Here is a 21,497-nt window from a genome sequence, read left to right as displayed (position 1 = left end):
GATGATTTGCATTCATTTGTTTGGATGAGAGTATGGGTGCTTGAACAACAACAACAACAGTTACTTGAGCATAAACAGCAACATTTATTTGAGTCTTTTTCTATAAGAGTTTTGTAACTTCAAAATACAAGCAACACACATGGCCAAACAGAGCTTTTTATTTGCTTTAAAAAGCTTTAACCAGCAAAAAACAGTTGTTCATGTGTCATGTGTCATGTGTCATGTGTTTTCATATTGATGGTCAACCAATTTTCATCAGCAACGACAAGTTGAGAATATACCTTGAAAAAGGCCTAAAACAAAATCAAGAATCCGAATTGGCTACTCAAGATCAACTTCCTTGGTTCGTACTCCACCGGTTACTAGAGCTACAGCCTGGTACACATAACCAAACTGGTTTAGTGGAATAATTGGTTCGGTTCTTCATTCCACTAATACCAACGGCCGAGACGTTGGCCGAGAACTCGCCACCAAGAGGCGTATCCAGTGGCGAACTACACTGTCTTGATGTTTTCCATCGAAGTTTACTCTTCCCAAGGTCACCAGGCAAAGCAAACTCCTCACGCGTGGCTGACAAACACCTACAACGAGTGATACCTACCGTGCGTGACCGAACTAAGGGATGCCGGTTTTAAGTTCAAGCTAAATAAAACCGATCGATTTTGGGATATTAAATTCAACAACGGTTATCTAGAGATTCCTAGTCTACTTTTCCATGACGGTAAATTTTATGTTTTCTTTATACCATTCATTCCTCGTTACCTTTGAAAACTTATACTATTGATTATTTTGATGGCCTCTCTTTGATTGCACTCCATCATGATTTTTTTTAAGGTATAAAGACTAACATTTTGTTTGTCAAGAACATACGTTACATAAATTTAAATGCAGATGCTCATTAAATAATGCAGTAACACAAACTACTAGATTATATAAATGTCTATGGTCAAACAGAAAATGTCATATATATTGGTTTAGTGACGCTTATCTTCAAATTTAGAAAGCAACGTCAAACATAAATTTAGACAATGAAATTATGAATGTTTTTTTTTTGTCTAAGATAAATTTCGTCCGGTTACTACTTCTCAAACTTACAATTCCACCCACTGTCAGTTTTTCTATAGGTACCAAATCTGTCTTCTTGAATTTCATAGCTTTCGAGCAGTGCCATATCGAATCTGAGCAATGATATAACACCCTACATAATTTTTATGGACAATCTAATAGATTCTCCTGAAGATATTTGTTACTTGCATCGTCGTGGTATCATCGAGCACTCACTAGGAAGTAATTCTGAAGTTGCGGATATGTTCAACTAGTTATGTCAAGAAGTAGTTTTCGACACCGAAGATATCTACCTATCTCAATTGTTAATTGAGGTTCATCGTTGTTATAAGCAGAACTACTCCAGGAAGTTGAATTCTTTGATAAGGACCTTGAAACACGTACTTGGATAACCCTTGGGCGTATTTGTCTTTCTTTGCTGCGATTATTCTACTAATTCTTACATTTTCTCAAAGTTATTTTGCTGCTTATGATTATTTTTATCCATCATCCTCTTAGTCTTCATTACTATTCTGTTGTTGTTTTTCCATTCAGTTTGTACTTTGTAATAATGCTTGGTTTTTATGACAGTTTGTATTTTCATCTTATCAAAATAAAAGTGGTATATTTGTAATTATTTGCTTCGGACTCTGATTTAACACCTATGTCCTCATTGTTATAGACTATTTTATATAGAACTTATAAGTCACATAATAAAATGACATGTTCACTTGGTACAAAGAATGTTGTTTTAGAGATTTATATTTGTTTCACGAACAAATGTTATTCTAAAACTCTACACATATACTATGATGATAAAAGAACATGTGCAGTGCAGAGAGACTCTCGAAGTCTTTCATATATAATATTTTATTAGTTATAATTTAATTTAGTTAGTTATTTAATTTTTTAAAAAAATTAAACTTAAATGGGAATTGGTTTATATGGGTGTTTACGCAGAATGGTAGATATTCAGTGCAAAGTGGGAATTAGTTCCTTACACAGGAGGCAGAGAGGATTGAGCCTATTTCCGAGGCTGAGGTAGACTTAAATAACACTGAACCTAAGATTCACATGTTTCTCTGGAGAGCTTTGTCAGGAGCCTTAGCGGTGGCTGAGTGTATGCGTCGACATGGCCTTCAGATCAATCCGATTTGTCAGATATGTCAGGTTGAGGAGGAAACAATCTCTCATGTGTTGTTTGGTTGCTCGTTGGCAGATAAAGTATGGCATACAATTTCGTTCCCAGTGCCCCCACAAGGGTTCTCTGTTTCAATCTTGGCGAACTTGGACTATATGTTGTCGTTAATGGACCAAGGTGGGATTCCGGAACAGTATCGCCAAGCTGTTCCGTGGATTGGGGTATATGGAAAGCACGGAATTCTACAGTGTTTGCTCAGACGGTTCAGGATCCACATATCCTAATTGCAACAGCTTGAGTAGACTCAGAGGAATGGCTTAAACAACAGCGACTCACAAATGAGGCAATTGCTTTGATTGATCGTATAAAAAGGAGTCTCCAAGATGGCTTAAACCGAGGCTAGGCGTACTAAAATGTAATGTTCATTCTTCATGGTTGAATTATTCTTACTTCTGTGGTGGAGCAGGGATCTTACACAATCATCATGGAGACGTCCTTTATCATGCGAGGGATGTTTTTTTGCCTCGAATCAACAGGATATCTGCAGACTTAAATGGTATTGGTTGGTGTATCCAAAGCTTGTGTGATCTCAATGTCCCCAGCTGTGAGATATGGTCTGATTGTCAAGCGGCTATAACGGTTCTTCAAACATCGCAGGATTGGCCAAAGTATCGTTCAGAAGTGTCCAAAATCACTAGGGTAGTACGGGTGATGGGGGAGGTTTCCTTTATGCTCTCCTCACCGAAAGCCAATGGTTTGGCTAGGGATATTGCTTCGAGTGTTACACGGGATGGACCATTCACTTCATATTTGGCTTTGGGTGGTCCGTCATGGTTACACAACTTGATTAAGCGTGATAAACGTGATGGAGGTTGAGATCTTGCCTATTATAGATTGATCTTTCTTCAGGAATATGTCCTTATTTCTTGCTTTGTTTTCTCTTTGTTCTCAAACTCTTTGGTCAATTTATGAATCCAGCGTTAAAAAAAAAAAAACTTAAAACCAATCACATATTGACATATGTTTAATGAGTCTCTGATGAGGTTCTCAAAAGTTCTCAAAACAGAATCGATTCTCACCTCTTGCTTTTTTTTTTTTTTTTTTAATTGTTGAAAGACTTGGCGAGAACTCCCTGTTGTATATGCTCTAACGTATCTTTAACATTTTTTTGACATTTTATAAGATTCATTTTAGATTAAAGCTTCAATTACATTATTCAAATACTTAACTACTAGATAACAACCCGCACTATGGCGAGATAAATCGATTCATATAAAATTAATAAAAATAAAATTATTATTTGGGATTTAAAGTATCAAAATAATAATTTTATTCATATTGTTTTGTTTATTCAAATTTGCATTTAACTATTTTGTGTAAAAATATGTTTCACCCGTGAAATGTAGAAAAAAATTTAAACATGGTTAAAAAGTTTTGATAAAATGTTATTAGTTATGTTAATCTGTCTTTTTTTGTGTTTTTAAAAATCAAATTCATATATTTTATATTTGACATTATGATCTACATTGATATGCCATTAAATAGATAAGACAATGTTTTTAGAATCATATATATAAAAGTAAGGTTTTGGTCTCTTCTTATTGGTTGATTTTCATTTAATGTTTTCTAATTTTTTTTTATTTTTTATTTGCTCTCTAATTGGTTTAAACAATATTTAAGACCCAATAAACACAATACATTTAACTCACACATTAAAATAAAATTATAACTGAAAATAAAATAAATTATGCATTAATCAGATTCCACCACTCAATTTTATTCAAACACAATAAATTACTATTGTAACTCCATAATTCTAAATATAACTTCCATCATTTCTTATCATATAAATAAGCATTCTCTCAATCTCTCATTATTTCATATTGACATTCTTTTATTATCTCATTTTCACATTATCTCATTCTCTTCTACAATACTTCAAATCATTTTTCGTTTTTTATTTATTTTTGATTTCTTATTTTTGTTGTATGGGTTGTCAAAAACAAATGAAATATCATTGTAAATTTTTTATGCTAAATTTTAATTTTAGAGACTACATGATATATATATTTTACATTGTTCTTATTTTAAAAGATTCATCTCCATTATCTAATTTGGATTATTATCTTATAAGTAATCATTCTCTCCTCCTCTTCCACCAATATCAAATGTTGTTATATCTCATATGTGTTGTAAGAGTTTGATTATATATTTTAATTTAGAAAGTATTATATATATGATTTTACATTGTTCTTTTTTTTAAAGATTCATCTCCATTATCTAATTTGGATTATCATCTTATAGTAATCATTCTCTCCTCCTCTCCCACCAATATCAAATGTTGTTATATCTCATATGTGTTGTAACTTGTAAGAGTTTGATTTTATATTTTAATTTAGAAAGCATTATATATATTTAACATTGTTTTCAATTTTTATTTTATTATATAAAAATAAAATATTTCTTTTATATTTCTTGCCTTTCTAATCTCTTCATATTTTTTTTTTTAAATTTGCATAGTTAAATTTAAATTCACATATGTTGGTTTTAACAAAAAAAAACTTTATTTGAGAATTAGATGTTCCTATTCATTTTTAAACGATAAATGTGTAACATAATATATATAAGCATTTTGTCTTGAAATCACAAGTTCAATTTCTATTGCTTAACTCCATGGTTAAACTATAATATAAGTTGTCATATTTGTAGGAACAACAACATACTTGTTTAATATATTTAAAAGAGCAGATGATTAATCGAAATAAACATTTCTCCAAATTTTATAATTCAATAAGTGTGAGTGTACTTATTAATTTGAAAAACCTTTATATTGAAGTTCATAAAATCATATATGAAAACTAAAATACTATGTCACTTCAAATTTGGAAGGAAACACTTGGTATTCCTTTTTTAAAAAGTCAAGACACATAAAAATTTATTAATATTTAACTCACTTAAAAGGTATAAAAGGTCATTTAACTCAAAAATAACTGCTATCCAATAATTCCATACATTCCTCCCACAAATATATATATATATATATATATATATATGTTCAAGATTATATTTAACTATTACAGAATTTTTTAGTTAGCTAAACTTATAGTCACATATACACAATATATGTACATAAAAATTTATATTACTTATTAACACCATAATTCGACCCATTATTTGCTTAACTCAAAATTGGTTTCAAAACCAACTAAAGAAAAACAGAAATGTTCTTATTGATATTAGACCAAAAGATGGGGATACAAACATAATCACTTACACGGAAGATAATTATTTTTTAAAAATAACTTATTATTGCAACATCAACGTACGAAGGGTTTACATAAGCAGTTAATTAGAAAATCTAAAATACAATAAATGTATTGGGAACAATATTAGTCAATGATAAGATTGGATCCTCAAAAACAAAAAGCAACATCCTCATAATTCATAAAAAAATAAATGCCACAATTGTACACATCTAAATGGAATGGTATAAAGACATAGTGTATAAATACAAGTGACTTCAAAGTCCGTATATGCCTAATTAAAACGGAATAATACAAAAGAGAAAACAAAAAAAAACCAAAAAAAAACAAGAAAGTGTCAACTACACCACAACCCACGCGTTGTATGGGGAAGCACCTAGTAATCAATTTAAACTAATCCTAAGTTCAGAAATACCATGAGAAAAATATATTAAAATAGTAAATAATAATATAAAAAAGTGTAGTAGTGGTAAAAATTTATAGGGAAAAATAAATGTCTGAGGGTTTCAAAAAATTCAGTATCATGTTAAGATGGCTGAATCACCTTTATTATTAAATTATTAAAAAGTCAATGTCTTATTATTATACTTATTGAGGTAGTTATTTTTTGATAATTTTTTTTAATATATTTGAATAGTCATTGGAATTTTTAAATAAGACACAGATTTCTTTTTTTTCAAAAATTTAAATTGGTGAATAAATTTCAATTTTTTACGAAATGTTATTTATTTTTAAGATTATTGTGATAATTAATTTTTTAAATATACTTGAATAGTCATCACAATTTTTTTAATCGGAGACTAATTTTTATATTTCAAAAAGTTAAATATATGAATAATTTTTTAATAGTTTGTGAATTTAATTTACTTATAATTAAATATTTTATGAAAATAATAATTAAATAATTAACTATATATTTATGGTTTCAATAGTTGATTAAGTCTTTCATTTTTTAAAACTAATAGAAATAAACTTTACCTTATATATTCTAATGACATATTTATGTTAATAATAATAAAATAAATATTTCCTTATATATTTTAATGGTACATTAAATAAATTAAAAGACTTGTTTTTGTAAATATGTTCATCTTAAATGCTTAACTGCAATTAAATCTTCAAATCGTTCTGGTGACGACACATCAGCATTTTCAACAAAATGTTTCTCTATTAATATATAACGTATATGTTGCACTTGATGTAAACAGATTTTTTTCGAATAAATTTTCCATTTTTTCAAGAAAAAATATATATATATATATATATATATATAACATATCTCAAAATAAAGTTGGCAACCGTTAAATCGAGAACCACTCATGTTGATCTTCATTTTCGCTAACTCAAAAACCACTCACATTGGTTTCCCGTCTTTGCCAAATCAAAACTACCATCGATCGTCATTCGTCATAGGTGAACCACACAATTTACCGGTTTTGCTTTAGTTTTGGTTCTGATTTCATTTTCATATTTTTATCTTGTCATCACTAAATTTATGGTCTGGTCAGAAAAGAAAAATAAGAGAAGTAAATTAAGGGGAGAAATTTTAAAAAAACTACTACTTGAATATGGTATTGTCTTTTACTTATATGTGTAGATGTCATATAGTATTGAGAAGAAAAAGTAGTATATAATATATACTGAATGCTCTTGTCATGTTTTATAGATATAAATACACCTCGAAAAAGTACCTGTATATATAATTTGTTTTTAACGAGTTATTTTGTTTTAGAACATGTTGTGTAGTTTTTTTTCTTTCTTTTATTCTGTTTTGTAATTTCACTCGTTGACTATACATACTACAAGCATTCGTGAGTCTTTTAATAAAAGTGTATAGGTGGTGGAATCTCACTCGATACTGTTAGATATACTATAAAACTACTACGAACATTTAGAGTCTTTAAATAAGAGTTTTGCAGAATCCAGATCCAAAATAGTCGAACACATGGCCAAATCAGAGTTTTAAATTAGTTACACCTAGCATTTGACATTTCTCCGTTACGTTCTCGCTCTCAATCTCTGGAAAAAGCTTCAACCAGTAAAAGAATGGGATTTGTAATAGTTAATGTGCATACTTAATTCCACCTTCCATGCGGCTCCAACCTGCTCCGCATAGGTCCAATCAGTTTAGTCGAGATAAAAATTTAAATATTAGCTAGTACTTGGAAAAAAAATGTTTTAAACATTAGCTAATTTCTTATACCTTTAGGAAGAATTATTAGTAATAGATTTTAATATAATGGGAAATCCAAACACAAATCAGGTGCTATTGAATTTATCAAAATTTAAAAATTAATAATTGAATAACACATAATTTTTTTGTTTAGATTTCCAAATTCATAACTAGAATAAATTCTCCAAATAAAAGTTGATGAATGTTTCAATATGAATATTCTGTCACAATACTAGTCTTTATAATCTATATGTTGTAGAAGAAAAGTCAAACAAAACATTGTTTAACACATCAAACTCTAGAAGTATGATTAGATATTTAACTACGGTAGTAGTCACAGATCAAATAGATCCATAGTAATTATGATGTAAACTAATCCATAGCTTCAACTCAGCTGTTACATCTTTGCTTTTGACTTTCTTTTGCTCTCTCTCTCTCATTCTCCCCCGCTACTACCGCCACCACTCCCAAAAATGGAGAATCTTATTCCATCACCCCCGCTACTACCGCCACCACTCCCATTTGGGCCCAATCTTCCTTTAGGGAATATTATATTAGAGAGAATAAATCGTAGAAAAAGAAGGTTGATCTACAAAGAGAGGCTGGTGTGGTACTTGATCACACTCGTGCTGCGCCAAGAACTCCTAACCCGAAACCAGAAACCTAGAGAAGAATGGGTAATCACGATCAAAGAAAAGATGGATCAAGTACTTAGAGAAGACGCCATAACAAGCTGGGATAAACACTGTATCTACAGAGTTCCACACTATCTTCAAGAGAACGACAAGAAGTCCTATTTTCCTCAAATTGTCTCGCTTGGTCCGTACCACCATGGCAGTAAACATCTCCTCCCCATGGACCATCACAAATGGCGGGCGGCCAATATGGTCATGAAACGTACAAAACAAGGAATCGAAATGTATATCAACGCCATGAAAGAGCTCGAAACTAGGGCTCGTGCTTGCTACGAAGGTCTCATAAGTTTGAGCAGTAACGAATTTATCAAAATGCTAGTTCTTGATGGTTGTTTTGTTCTGGAGCTCTTCAGAGGAGCCTACAAAGATAAAGGATTCTTGGAACTCGGGTAAGCATGGTTCAGTTCTATGCTTAATTAACTTCTGATTTTAGATCTCCTGTTGTCTAAACTGTTGACTTTGATTTTGTTTTGTTTTTATTTTCTTCTGGTTTGTATAGATATGATCGAAACGATCCCGTTTTTGCGATGCGGGCATCAATGCATTCGATACAGCGTGACATGGTAATGCTGGAAAATCAACTTCCTTTGTTCGTCCTAAACCGGTTATTAGAGCTACAGCTCGGATCACGGAACCAAACCGGTTTAGTAGCACAATTAGCAGTTCGGTTCTTTGAACCACTAATGCCAACAGACGAACCGTTGACCAAAACCGACCAGTTAAATCTCGAGTACTCGTTGGCTACAGATAAAGCTTTTGACCCATTCGTCATGAACTCACTTGGCGACAAGAGCGGGTTGCATTGTCTAGATGCATTCCGTCGAAGCCTGCTTCAGTCTACGAGAACAAAACGGAGCTTACCACAAAAGAGAGTGTACGGGGGTTTGCGCGTGGTGGACAAGCGTAGAAAACAAATGATACACTGCGTCACTGAACTAAGGGATGGCGGTTTTAATTTCAGGAAGAGGCAAAGCGACCGGTTTTGGGATATTCAATTCTCGAATGGTTATCTAGAGATACCCAAACTATTTATCCACGATGGTAAGTTAAATCTTCTTCTTTTTTTTTTCCCCCACGTGGTTTTATTATATTATTCTTACCCATTTACCTTCCAAATCTTACATTTTACACATATATACAATTTCTTGTTTATATGTAGTATTATTGTTTAAGAATAGTACATTAGACGACTGATATAATGTGATATTCGACTAGGTCATCAACGGGATATAAATTAAGACAATGAAATAAATGCACTTCTTATTTTTCAACTTAATCAAATCAGAAACATGAAGTTGGCAACACCACCCCTTCTCGTGTGTTTTGTAGGTACCAAGTCTCTCTTCCTGAATCTCATAGCTTTCGAACAAAACCATATCGACTCGAGCAACGACATAACATCCTACATAGTCTTCATGGACAATCTAATAGATTCTCCAGAAGATGTTAGTCACTTACGTTCTTGTGGTATCATCGAACACTGGTTAGAGAGCGACTCTGAAGTTGCCGATTTGTTCAACCGGATAGGTCAAGATACCATTTTTGACATCAGTGATAGTCATTTATTTGAACTGTCGGTTGCAGCTAAGCGTTATTATCTTCAACATAATAAGTACTACAGGAAGTGGAATGCTTGGAAGAAGACCTTGAAAGAGAAGTACTTCGATAGCCCTTGGGGATATATCTCTTTCTTTGCTGCATTTTTGCTGTTACTTCTTACGTCATCTCAAAGTTATTTTGCTGCTTATTCTTACTATAAACCACCTTCTTAATCTTCAAGAATACTAATGTTAGCTTCTTATTTTCTCATTCAATTTACAAGTATTTTCTCCAAGTTTTGTTTGGCATTTTATATTTCCATCTATTTGAATTAAAAATATCTCAATCTAGTGATAGTGACACGTTTCCTTTCTATAAAATATCTAAATCTTGTGATAGTTGACTAGAGGACTGAAGACGTAAAGTAAAAATGTTCATCCCTCGCACGTCTGTAAGATTTCCGTTTGGAACAACATTTTTGTCGTTGGGCCAATATGGAGTATATCTATACTATTAAAGCAACTACACTCAAAATTGGACCATAATTTTGTTTTGGTATGTTTTTTATTAAAAATAATTAAAGAATCACTTAATTTAATTAAATTACCCTTTTGATTTCAATAAATGACCATTATACCCCTTAATCGTCCACTTAATTATGACCGGGTTGGAACGCGGATCCTCTTTAACCCGGTAATAGAACAAAAATCTACACGCGGATCCGTTTGTAATCCGGGTTAATACTATTTGGATTGTGTATTTGGTTTGATTCAAGAATAATTATTCACACAACCAAACATAAGTATTATCCCTATAAATAGGTAAACTGGTATCCGAGTATTTAATGGTTTCAGTAATATCAAATATTAACTATTACTATACTTAATCCCTATAATTATTACGAATATTAATAATAATGAGAAATCTTTAATACTTGTGGATTGTGACTTAAATACGAAATTGTATATATATGTAAACTTATTTGATTTGCTTTTATATTGTGAGATATTTACGGAAACAACAAATCAATTTAATACAATTAAATAAAAACAAAGCATCATTTAGTTTAGATTTTTCAATATTTCCTTAACAAAATTATAGTAATTAATTATGATTAGTATAGATGGAAAGAATAAAAAACGCAAAAATTATATATATGAAAAGTTGTAAACTAATTTACAGAAAATGTGTATTGTATATCCCACATCGAGTAAATATTTTGCAATATGGTTCATAATCACTATAAATATATGACTAATACGTTTTGAGTACAAATGAGCAGGAAGCTTGATTTATCAGGTATCCAAATTTAACAGTTTAATTTGGTTCTATATTTGAGCATATTTAAACTTTTAAAAAGTAAACATATTATAATATATTTACGTTTTTTTAAAAAGTTTAAGAGATTATAAATATTTAAAATTTTATAGAATGTTTAAATTATTATAAATATTTGAACTCCGTCGAAAGTTTAAAATATTATAATATATTTAAGTCTATAAAATATTTAAGTAATATAAATATTTTTACTCTTAAAAATTTTAAAATATAAAAAAAGTTTGAGTTAAACCCGTTAAAACATGTACTTTTATCAAACTATAAATTAAATTGTTTTTTTACAATTTTGCTGAGATTTGATATATTAAATATTAACTTCTGAATGATAACCTAAATATACCTAATCTCACTATAAATACAATGGTTTCCTAACTATTGAAATATCTCACACTAAAATTTAACAAGCAACTTCTCCTCTTTTGACGACAAAGCAAAATAAAGAAAAATTCATCCTCTTACAAAACTACTTTCCGATATTGCGGTGTATCTATCCTCTTACAAAACTACTATCCAATATTGCGGAGTGTTTATTCTCTTACAAAACTACTATCAAATATTGCGGTGTATTTGTTTCCGTGAAAAGCTACATTCTACAAACTACTTACTCTATTAAGATTTCCAATTTATTGTATAACCCCAAATATACAAATAAACACTATATAAACAAAGAAAATACGTCAAAATAAAAAACTACATTACAAAAATACAATTACAAAAAAAAAGTAACTAACAAAATATCACCTAGTAATATTATTATGCCACAAGCAATTTATATGAGTCTTTTATCAAGATTATAAAGTCTTTATAATGAGTAGTTGGGTATTTGAATTTCATTTATGATTTATGGAAAATACTACAAGCATTTATGAGAGTCTTTTAATAAGCCTACGAAGTCTTTTTATAACCTTTTAAATTAGTTACAGCGTTGTACTTAACATTTTGCTATTACAGCTCTCGCTCTCAATCTCCTGAAAAAACTTCTACCAGCAAAAAAAAAACAATGGTTTTGGTTAATGTTCATTCCGATGGACAACCACTTTTCATCAACAAAGACATGTTGACCTGGTACTTGCTCAGCCTCAAGCTCCGCCAAAAATTTCAAACCAAAAATAAACACTCGGAACCGGTTCAACATCAGAATCTCCGTGGTTCACCCGACATTACCAGACCGGATCAAGAACAAAACTTGCAGAACCACAAGCATACTCATTCCGAGCCCGGTAAGGAGGTGATAGAAGAGAAGCCAGGAGACACCACAGGAGAACATCTCAATAAGAGACAAGCTGGAGCAAGCAAATAGAGACGACGACACATCAATATGGGGAAAGCTATGCATCTACAGAGTTCCACATTACCTGCAAGAGAACGACAAGAAGTCGTATTTCCCCCAGACCGTTTCCCTTGGTCCGTACCACCACGGTAAAAAGCGTCTCCGACCTATGGAGCGCCATAAGTGGCGTGCAGTCAATAAGGTCCTGAAACGTTTGAAGCAGCGCATCGAAATGTATACTAATGCCATGAGAGAGCTAGAAGAGAAGGCTCGTGCTTGCTATGAAGGTCCCATAAGTTTGAGCAGTAATGAGTTCACAGAAATGCTTGTTCTTGATGGCTGTTTTGTTCTTGAGCTCTTCAGGGGAACCGTTGAAGGCTTTCCTGAAATCGGGTAAGCGTGAATATTCTTGTTTCCTTCCGGTTATCTAATCTATTTGCTAAACCGGTCTTATTTCGGTTCGTTGATTTTTTTTTTCTGAGGAGTAGATATGCACGCAACGACCCGGTTTTCGCAATGCGAGGATTGATGCATTCGATTCAACGTGACATGATAATGCTGGAAAATCAACTTCCTCTGTTTGTCCTTGACCGGTTATTAGAGTTACAGCTCGGTACACAAAACCAAACCGGTATAGTGGCACATGTAGCCGTTAAGTTCTTTGATCCGCTAATGCCAACGGGTGAGGCCTTCACCAAACCGGACCAGGCAAAACTCATGAACTGGCTGGAAAAATCCTTGGACACACTTGGTGACAAGGGTGAGTTGCACTGTCTAGATGTTTTCCGTCGAAGTCTACTCCAGTCTAGTCCTACACCAAATACAAGATCTCTACTAAAGAGATTAACTAGGAATACGCGAGTGGTGGACAAGCGACAACAACAACTTGTACATTGCGTGACGGAACTAAGGGAAGCTGGTGTTAAGTTTAGGAAAAGAAAAACCGACCGGTTTTGGGATATTGAATTCAAAAGCGGTTATCTAGAAATACCCAAACTACTAATCCATGATGGTAAGCTAAAACATATCTTCTTTTATTTCTTACTTTTTATTATATGTTTGTATAAAAAGCCAAATCCCCTCTCATGTTTATTGTAGGTACCAAGTCTCTCTTCTCAAATCTTATAGCTTTTGAGCAGTGCCATATGGAATCGAGTAACCACATAACATCCTACATAATATTTATGGATAATCTAATAAATTCTGACGAAGATGTAAGCTACTTGCACTATTGTGGTATCATCGAGCATTGGCTTGGGAGTGATTCGGAAGTTGCTGATTTGTTCAACCGACTATGTCAAGAAGTGGTTTTTGATCCCAAAGATAGTCATCTATCTCGACTGTCTGGTGATGTAAACCGTTATTACAATCGTAAGTGGAATGTTTTGAAGGCTACCTTGACGCACAAGTACTTCAATAATCCTTGGGCATATTTTTCTTTCTCTGCTGCAGTTATACTGCTACTTCTCACATTATGTCAGAGTTTCTATGCTGTGTATGCTTATTATAAGCCAAATTCTAAAACTTAGTCTTTTTTTTTTTCATTTAGTTTGGAACGTTGTTTTCTGTTTTTTCAACATTTTCTCTATTTTCTTCTATCCCAAATTTGGCATTGTAATAATTGGGTTTTGGAATAATTGTGTTGTTGCAAAGCATAATAATAATTGGATATTGCGTTTTTACGGATGTCAATTCTGTAAACTAAATTAATCTAACGCAACCCTATGCAATTGGATTGAGCAAGCTAAATAGATTAGGCGATAAGGGATTAAGAGTGAAAAGAAGTTGTGTATTAGTATTGGTCATATTAAATTTTAATCATAATTGAGTAAGTTATTATTAGGACCAATACTACGCATGTGGATTACAAGTTATTGGCTTCGTTAATGTTTTTTTTTGTCTTAATATCTCATAAGAAGAATTCATGTTATTTTAGTTACATCGAAAATGCAGTTATATTATAAGAATTTACTTGTCTTTTCACTTCATATATTTTTCTTATAATATGAAATGTTGTTTTAGAAACAAATTTGTACGAAAATCATTTTATTTAGGAATAATTTGCCACAAAGCAACTTTTTTTTTTAGTTTTTGTCCTTCAAATATAAAAGTTGAGAAACTAAATTTTATTTATGTAAGTTTATAATTTTTAACCATGTCAAAAGGAGCAATAATGATATGAGTTATTTTTTGTTATCTACTCTTTTTGAATGATATAATGAACATTAAAAGGTTACTTTGTAAATTTTTGAAATTTGAGGACAATTTTGAAAACAGATTTTTTTTTTTTGTTAATTTTCTCTTTTGCTTAATATGTTCAATTTACAATGAAAAATAAATCTTCATTTTAAATTTTATTTTTTGTGACTAAAAATATTTTACAATTTGTTTTGTTATTTGACCTTTTTAGGTATACAAAGATGGTAATTTAGACAAAAAAACATAATTTTAAAAGCTATGTGCAGAGAAACATAAACAAAGTTTTCAAAGGAGAATAAGTAAATATTATAATTAAGTAGTTTGGACATTTCGGTCCCACTTGTTCAATGAATATATCTATACTAGTATTTTTGCAGCAGTTTTTGCTCTAAAAATACTTTTTTGGAAAGTTTTTGCTCCAAAAATACTTTTTTAGAAAGTTTTTGCATTTAATATTATTTAATGCTTATATTCATATCCAAACAAATTTAGTTAATTTTCTCTACTATTCTTATAACCAAACAGAATTAAAATATCTTAACTATCCATATATATAATATTTTATAATTAATATAGATATTTAGAAGATTTATTCCATATTTAAAAAAATTATTCTCCTATCATCTTTTTGTGATTTTAAATTTTAAATGTAGTAAATCATCATATAATACATAAAGTTAATAAAATGTGTATTTTTCATGTATATATTGTGATTTGAATTTTTTAAACGAACATATATTACTCAATTAATATAAAAAGTGTGTGTTCAACATACATATATAGTAAATTTACTGTATAGTAAATTTATTGTATATAGTAAATTATAGAATTTTAAGAAGTTTATAATTTATAACTGAAATATCTAAACTTAATAAAAAGTTTAAAATTATGAATATTTAAACATATTGAATTTTCAAAAATAACACAAACGAGTTATATTACATGACAAGTTATATGACATTACATGATTGAATTGATTATATTAAAAAAATAAAATATCATTAATATGATATTTTAATACGGGTTAAATCTTTATTTTACTATTTTAACAACACCAATATAAAATATGTCGAATAAAACTGATTTAATTAAGATTGTATTAAACAAAAATTGTTGTGCGGTATACCACAAATTATATACTAAATCACTAAAATTAACAAAAGAGTACATTAGCAAAATTAGTATTAAAATAGTATATTAATAAAAAAAAATAAAAAAAATATATTGCACCCACGGTGTACCACGGCTATAATGTAGTATTACAAGCATTATGAATTCAATGCATACGTATTATTTAGAATTTAATAGATATATATATATATATATATATATATATATATATATATATATATATATATTAGAAACAAAGCGTGGCCAGTTACATCTTTGCATTGACATTTGATATTGCTCTCTTTTTATCTCTCTCTCTCTCGATCTCCCGAGCTTCAACCAACAGAAATTATGGTTTTGTTTTCCGATGGTCGCTCAACTTCCACCCACAGAAGGTACAGACGGTTGTCATGGTTCGTGCCCATCCATAGTTTCCGTGAAATTACCAGACGTGATCAAGGCCAAAGTTCGCACAGCCACAATGAGACTTACGCGGAGCCCAGTGAGATCGAAGTAAAAGAAGAAAAGCCAAGAGAGACACGAGAAGAATGGGTGATCTCGATCAAGGACAAGATGGATCAAGCACTTAGATACGACGCAACAAATAGCTGGGACAAGCTCTGTATCTACAGAGTTCCATTTTATCTTCAAGAGAACGATAAAAAGTCTTACTTGCCTCAAACTGTCTCTATAGGTCCATACCACCATGGTAAGGAACATCTAATGCCCATGGAGCGTCACAAGTGGCGGGCGGTCAATATGATCATGGCACGTACCAAGCACAACATCGAAATGTATATTGACGCCATGAAAGAACTCGAGGAGGAGGCTCGTGCTTGCTACCAAGGTCCCATTGATATGAAGAATAGTAATGAGTTCACTGAAATGCTTGTTCTTGATGGATGCTTTGTTCTCGAGCTCTTCAAGGGAACAGTTCAAGGATTCAAGGAAATTGGGTTAGTGAAACTAAATTTTCCTGTTTTATCCCGGTTATCTCATACATATTGCTGATAATCTATTTTAAAATTTGTTTTTGAATAGATATGCATCCAATGACCCGGTTTTCGCGAAGCGAGGATTGATGCATTCGATACAACGTGACATGGTAATGCTGGAAAATCAACTTCCTCTATTTGTTCTCAACCGGTTATTAGGGCTACAGCCGGGTACACCGAACCAAACTGGTATAGTGGCAGATGTAGCTGTTCGGTTCTTCAAAACACTATTGCCAACAAGCAAGGCGCTGACCAAATCAGAAAGTTCGTTGGGCTCTCAGGGGAAATCCGATGAACTTACTGACAACGGCGGGTTGCACTGTTTGGATGTTTTCCATCGAAGTCTCATTCAATCTAGTGAGACAACAAATCGTGGGATTCCATATGAAGATATGAGAATGGTAGTAGTAGACAAGCAACAACAACAACTGATACATTGTGTGACAGAACTAAGAGACGCGGGTGTTAAGTTCATGAGAAAAGAAACCGGCCAGCTTTGGGATATCGAATTCAAAAACGGTTATCTAAAGATACCCAAACTTCTAATCCATGACGGTGAGTTAACCGGTTTTTCTTTTCATACTTTTCTATAGGCCATAACTCCATTATAAAGTTATAAAAACCACTAAGGTCTCATGTGTTTCTTTGTAGGTACCAAGTCTCTATTCTCAAACCTTATAGCTTTCGAGCAGTGCCATACCCAGTCAAGCAACAACATAACATCCTACATAATCTTCATGGATAATCTAATCAACTCTTCTGAAGATGTTAGCTACTTGCACCACGCTGGTATCATTGAGCATTGGCTAGGGAGTGATGCTGAAGTTGCGGATTTGTTCAACCGGTTATGCAAAGAAGTGATCTTTGACCCAAAAGATGGTTATCTATCTCAACTGTCTGGCGAAGTGAACCGTTATTACAGTCGTAAGTGGAACTCTTTGAAGGCTACCTTAAGACAAAAGTACTTCAGTAACCCTTGGGCATACTTTTCTTTTTCAGCTGCAGTTATTCTGCTAATTCTCACATTTTTCCAAAGCTTATTTGCTGTATATGCTTATTATAAGCCACCTTCTTAAATTTCATCTTATTTACAATATTTGTACTTGCCACATTCGGTATTTTCTGCTATTAAAAATAAAACAATGACGTTGCAAAATTTGGATTCTCGATCGAATAGTTAGTGCATTGAAAAACATTTTTAAAAGGTTAACTTTGGACGACTTATATATCCTAGACGTAGTGAATATTATATAAGTGGTAAGTATTGTAGTATCGTTCAATCATTAAAACAAAAATTTTAAACAGAGAAAAAAAAAATCAGTTACTTGGATTATAGTAATGAACGTGGTCGTGAGTGTAGAAATTAAAAATGGATTTCACATAGACAGTGACAATGTGTTGGTAAGGTCGAGGTTCATTGGGCTCTCTATGCTTGGAAATGGATTTGCATGTCTGAACACTATTGTTGGTTGGTTAAATTTTAAAGGGATAAGACTTTAAATATTTAAATCATAAAAACATGACTTTCTTGGAGTCTTTTGGGTTTGCATTTCTGAACATTATTTTTGTTTGCTCGATTTTTTTTTTAAGGCATAATATCGAATACTCAAATCTTAATATATTATGAGACTTTGTCTTTTAATCAGAGCACCTCATCATTCATACGAGAATGGTGAAGTCGTGCCATGTGCCGAGTTTCCCATCCCCTATGGTTGATAACATCTTAAATGGATTCTTCCCCGATCCTGTCTTGAGAGCCACAAGTGAATATAACCAAAGAATGTGACCGAAACAGTAAAAGGAATAGCATTTTAATCTCTCTTGTTATGAAGAGACAAAATGACCAAAGAAAAGTGATGTTAGTCTGGATAATATTGATATTGGTAAATTGCTGCTTCTATTGATATTTCGAGAGAAAATATGTTTTTTCTACTTTTGAACAATAGTTTGGATAATTCAAATCTTAATCATAGTCAATAATTTATTATCGTTTTTTAATAAGTGTACTGTGCATTTTCTTTTCTTTACAAGAGTGAATGTTTCAATATCTCTCAGTAATCTCACTAGATAAAATATTTATATAATATCAATTGTCACACGACTTTTAGAGTCTTTCTCTAAGAGTTGTAGAAGAAATGTCAAACAAAAAAAAAAATAACTCGCCGAGGCAATATCCAATATATACTTTAAAAAAAAATATATCCAATACTTTTTAATTTGTTTAACACATTTTAATGTGTAATTAAGTATGATTAGTTGTCAAACTTAGTAACGTGTGTATGCATAGCACATATGTATTATGTATAATTATTGTTGTTGTCATTACAGATCAAACATATCCATAAATATAAGCAACCAATCATAGTTTTAATCCAGTTGTTACATCTTTGCTTTTCAACTTTCTCTCTGTCACTCTCCATCGCCGGAAAGAACAAAAATGGCAATCCCTAATAACGAACCACCATCACCACAGCCGCAGCCGCCCCTTCCATTGGCGTTGCCACCACTGCCGCCGCCGCCCCTTCCATTGGCGTTGCCACCACAGCTACCATTTGGACCGAATCTTCCTCTACGACATATTATTATAAGAAGAAAAAGAAGAAGAAATTATCAACCACGACCGATGTTGATCTGGTACTCCCTCACCTCTATTATGCGCAAATAACTCCAAACCCAAAACCAACGACCCGAAGAGACACGAGAGGAATGGGTGATTTGGATCAAAGACAAGATGAAGCAAGTACATAGAGACGACGCCACAACTATTTGGGACAAGCTCTGTATCTACAGAGTTCCACAGTCCCTTCAGAAAAACGACAAGAATTCATACTTCCCTCAAACCGTCTCGCTTGGTCCATACCACCACGGAAATGAACATCTCCAGCCCATGGACTATCACAAATGGCGTGCGGTCAATATGGTCTTGAAACGTACCAAACAAGGCATCGAAACGTATATTGACGCCATGAAAGAGCTCGAAGAGAGGGCTCGTGCTTGCTACGAAGGTCGTATTGATATGAACAGTAACAAGTTCACCGAAATGTTAGTTCTTGATGGTTGTTTTGTTCTCGAGCTCTTCAGAGGAGCTGATGAAGGATTCTCGAAACTTGAGTAAGCATACCCATACCGGTTGTCTAAACTGTTGACTTTGATTATTTTGTATTCTGTTTTTCTGTTTCTTCTTATTCTTTTGATGTTGTGTAGATACAATCGAAACGACCCCGTTTTTGCGATGCGAGGATCCATGCATTCTATTCGACGTGACATGCTAATGTTGGAAAATCAACTTCCTTTGTTCGTCTTAAACCGGTTATTAGATCTACAGCTCGGTACACAGAGCCAAACCGGTTTAGTGGCGATATTAGCAGTCCGGTTCTTCAATCCGTTAATGCCAACCTATATGCCATCAACTAAAATAGAGGAATCACAAGTAAACAATAAGTTCTTTAACCCAATTTCTGACAAGGACAAGGAAGAATTGCAGTGTCTTAATGTTTTCCGTCGAAGTGTACTCCAGCCTAGTCTAAAACCAGAACCAAGGTTGTCACGAAGTAGATGGTCGTGGAAACCGCTCGTGGCGGACAAGCGCCAACAACAACTGTTACATTGCGTGACGGAACTAAGAGAAGCCGGTATTAAATTCAAAAGAAGAAAATCCGACCGGTTTTGGGATATTCAATTCAAAAACGGTTGTTTAGAGATACCGAAACTACTTATCCATGACGGTAAGTTCACTCTTTTTTTTCCCTTTATATTTGTTTTATCAAAATCTTTTTTATTCATTACATTTTCAATTCTTGTTTTTTACATTGTCGCTTAGGAATCATAATGTGATATTCATATTTTACGTACTAACCATATTTTACATTCGAACGTGCTATAGAAAATATATCAGAACCAAATTTTTTGCGACACGTAAAAATAATCTATGGTCTTTCGTGTTTTTTGTAGGTACCAAGTCTCTTTTCTCAAATCTTATAGCTTACGAGCAGTGCCATTTCGATTCAACCAACGATATAACATCCTACATAATCTTCATGGACAATCTAATAGATTCTGCTGAAGATGTTAGGCATTTGCACTACTATATGATATCATCGAGCACCGGTTAGGAAATGATTCAGAAGTAGCTGATGTGTTCAACCGGCTATGTCAAGAAGTTGCTTTCGACCTCGAAAACACTTATTTATCTGTATTGTCGCATAAGGTGGACAGTTACTATAACCGGAAGTGGAATGTCGTGAAGGCAACCTTGAAACACAAGTCCTTCAATAATCCTTGGGCGTACTTCTCTTTCTTTGCTGCAGTTATTTTGCTACTTCTCACATTATTTCAGAGCTTTTTCACTTCTTATCCCTATTTTAACCCACCTTCTTCATAATTCATTATTATTTTTCTAGTATTCGACTTGGAAAGTTTGTATTTTTTCACTCTGTTTTTCCTATTGTACCACAAAAAGTTGTAAATAAAAAAAAAAAAATAGAATTGATTTCACTGTATTTTCTTGAAGCCATATGTTAGTACTACGAAAGATTGTCCAATTCAGATATTGCTGTACTTAATTAACCAAAAATGTTTGTTGTATACATTATTGTCGTAGAAGAACAAAAAAGGTTACGAGAACTTTTTAATTGGCAAGTTATAAAATCGTGATTAACTTTGGACGTTTCAAGCTCAATCCTTGAAATATATTACAAGATCATAAGACTTTGGATTACGTCATAATCTCA

The 21,497-nt window shown here is 32.4% G+C and overlaps 4 protein-coding genes and 2 pseudogenes across 7 annotated transcripts; all 6 read left to right on the top strand.

The window, feature by feature from the left end:
* The first annotated feature begins 221 nt into the window (after positions 1 to 221).
* Positions 222 to 1,563, top strand: LOC109133335 (UPF0481 protein At3g47200-like; annotated as a pseudogene).
* A 409-nt stretch (positions 1,564 to 1,972) lies between these two features.
* On the top strand, positions 1,973 to 3,061 carry LOC147942700 (uncharacterized). The gene is made up of 3 exons (XM_087456166.1): positions 1,973 to 2,008; positions 2,050 to 2,434; positions 2,652 to 3,061. The coding sequence occupies exons 1-3, from the start codon at positions 1,973 to 1,975 to the stop codon at positions 3,059 to 3,061; spliced, it is 831 nt and encodes a 276-aa protein (XP_087312292.1).
* Positions 3,062 to 7,998: 4,937 nt separating this feature from the next.
* Positions 7,999 to 10,150, top strand: LOC104791244 (UPF0481 protein At3g47200-like). Its single transcript, XM_010517077.3, has 3 exons — positions 7,999 to 8,705; positions 8,816 to 9,357; positions 9,646 to 10,150. Exons 1-3 carry the CDS (start codon positions 8,095 to 8,097, stop codon positions 10,086 to 10,088), a joined length of 1,596 nt encoding a protein of 531 aa, XP_010515379.2. The 5' UTR covers positions 7,999 to 8,094; the 3' UTR covers positions 10,089 to 10,150.
* Positions 10,151 to 12,171: 2,021 nt separating this feature from the next.
* On the top strand, positions 12,172 to 13,992 carry LOC104699028 (UPF0481 protein At3g47200-like). 2 transcript variants are annotated; one of them, XM_087455565.1, is made up of 4 exons: positions 12,172 to 12,393; positions 12,437 to 12,856; positions 12,952 to 13,475; positions 13,562 to 13,992. In XM_087455565.1, exons 1-4 carry the CDS (start codon positions 12,194 to 12,196, stop codon positions 13,990 to 13,992), a joined length of 1,575 nt encoding a protein of 524 aa, XP_087311691.1. In that variant the 5' UTR covers positions 12,172 to 12,193. The 2 variants fall into 2 exon arrangements, with proteins under 2 accessions (XP_087311691.1, XP_087311690.1); XM_087455564.1 differs by lacking the exon at positions 12,172 to 12,393 and having other exon boundaries at positions 12,466 to 12,856.
* A 2,075-nt stretch (positions 13,993 to 16,067) lies between these two features.
* On the top strand, positions 16,068 to 17,923 carry LOC104699027 (UPF0481 protein At3g47200-like). 2 transcript variants are annotated; one of them, XM_087455557.1, is made up of 3 exons: positions 16,068 to 16,728; positions 16,814 to 17,322; positions 17,419 to 17,923. In XM_087455557.1, the coding sequence occupies exons 1-3, from the start codon at positions 16,124 to 16,126 to the stop codon at positions 17,841 to 17,843; spliced, it is 1,539 nt and encodes a 512-aa protein (XP_087311683.1). In that variant the 5' UTR covers positions 16,068 to 16,123; the 3' UTR covers positions 17,844 to 17,923. The 2 variants fall into 2 exon arrangements, with proteins under 2 accessions (XP_087311683.1, XP_087311684.1); XM_087455558.1 differs by having other exon boundaries at positions 16,115 to 16,728; positions 16,814 to 17,356; positions 17,392 to 17,630.
* Positions 17,924 to 19,145: 1,222 nt separating this feature from the next.
* On the top strand, positions 19,146 to 21,264 carry LOC104699026 (UPF0481 protein At3g47200-like; annotated as a pseudogene). Its single transcript, XR_015560175.1, has 3 exons — positions 19,146 to 19,878; positions 19,972 to 20,492; positions 20,719 to 21,264. The product of XR_015560175.1 is annotated as a UPF0481 protein At3g47200-like (transcript).
* The last annotated feature ends 233 nt before the right edge of the window (positions 21,265 to 21,497 follow it).

The sequence above is a fragment of the Camelina sativa genome, chromosome 6 (genome assembly GCF_030686135.1).
Source record: "Camelina sativa cultivar CO46 ecotype springtype chromosome 6, ASM3068613v1".
Classification (NCBI taxonomy): domain Eukaryota; kingdom Viridiplantae; phylum Streptophyta; class Magnoliopsida; order Brassicales; family Brassicaceae; genus Camelina; species Camelina sativa.
The sequence above is the reverse complement of the archived record's forward strand: the minus strand, read 5'-3'. Positions and strand labels throughout refer to the sequence as shown.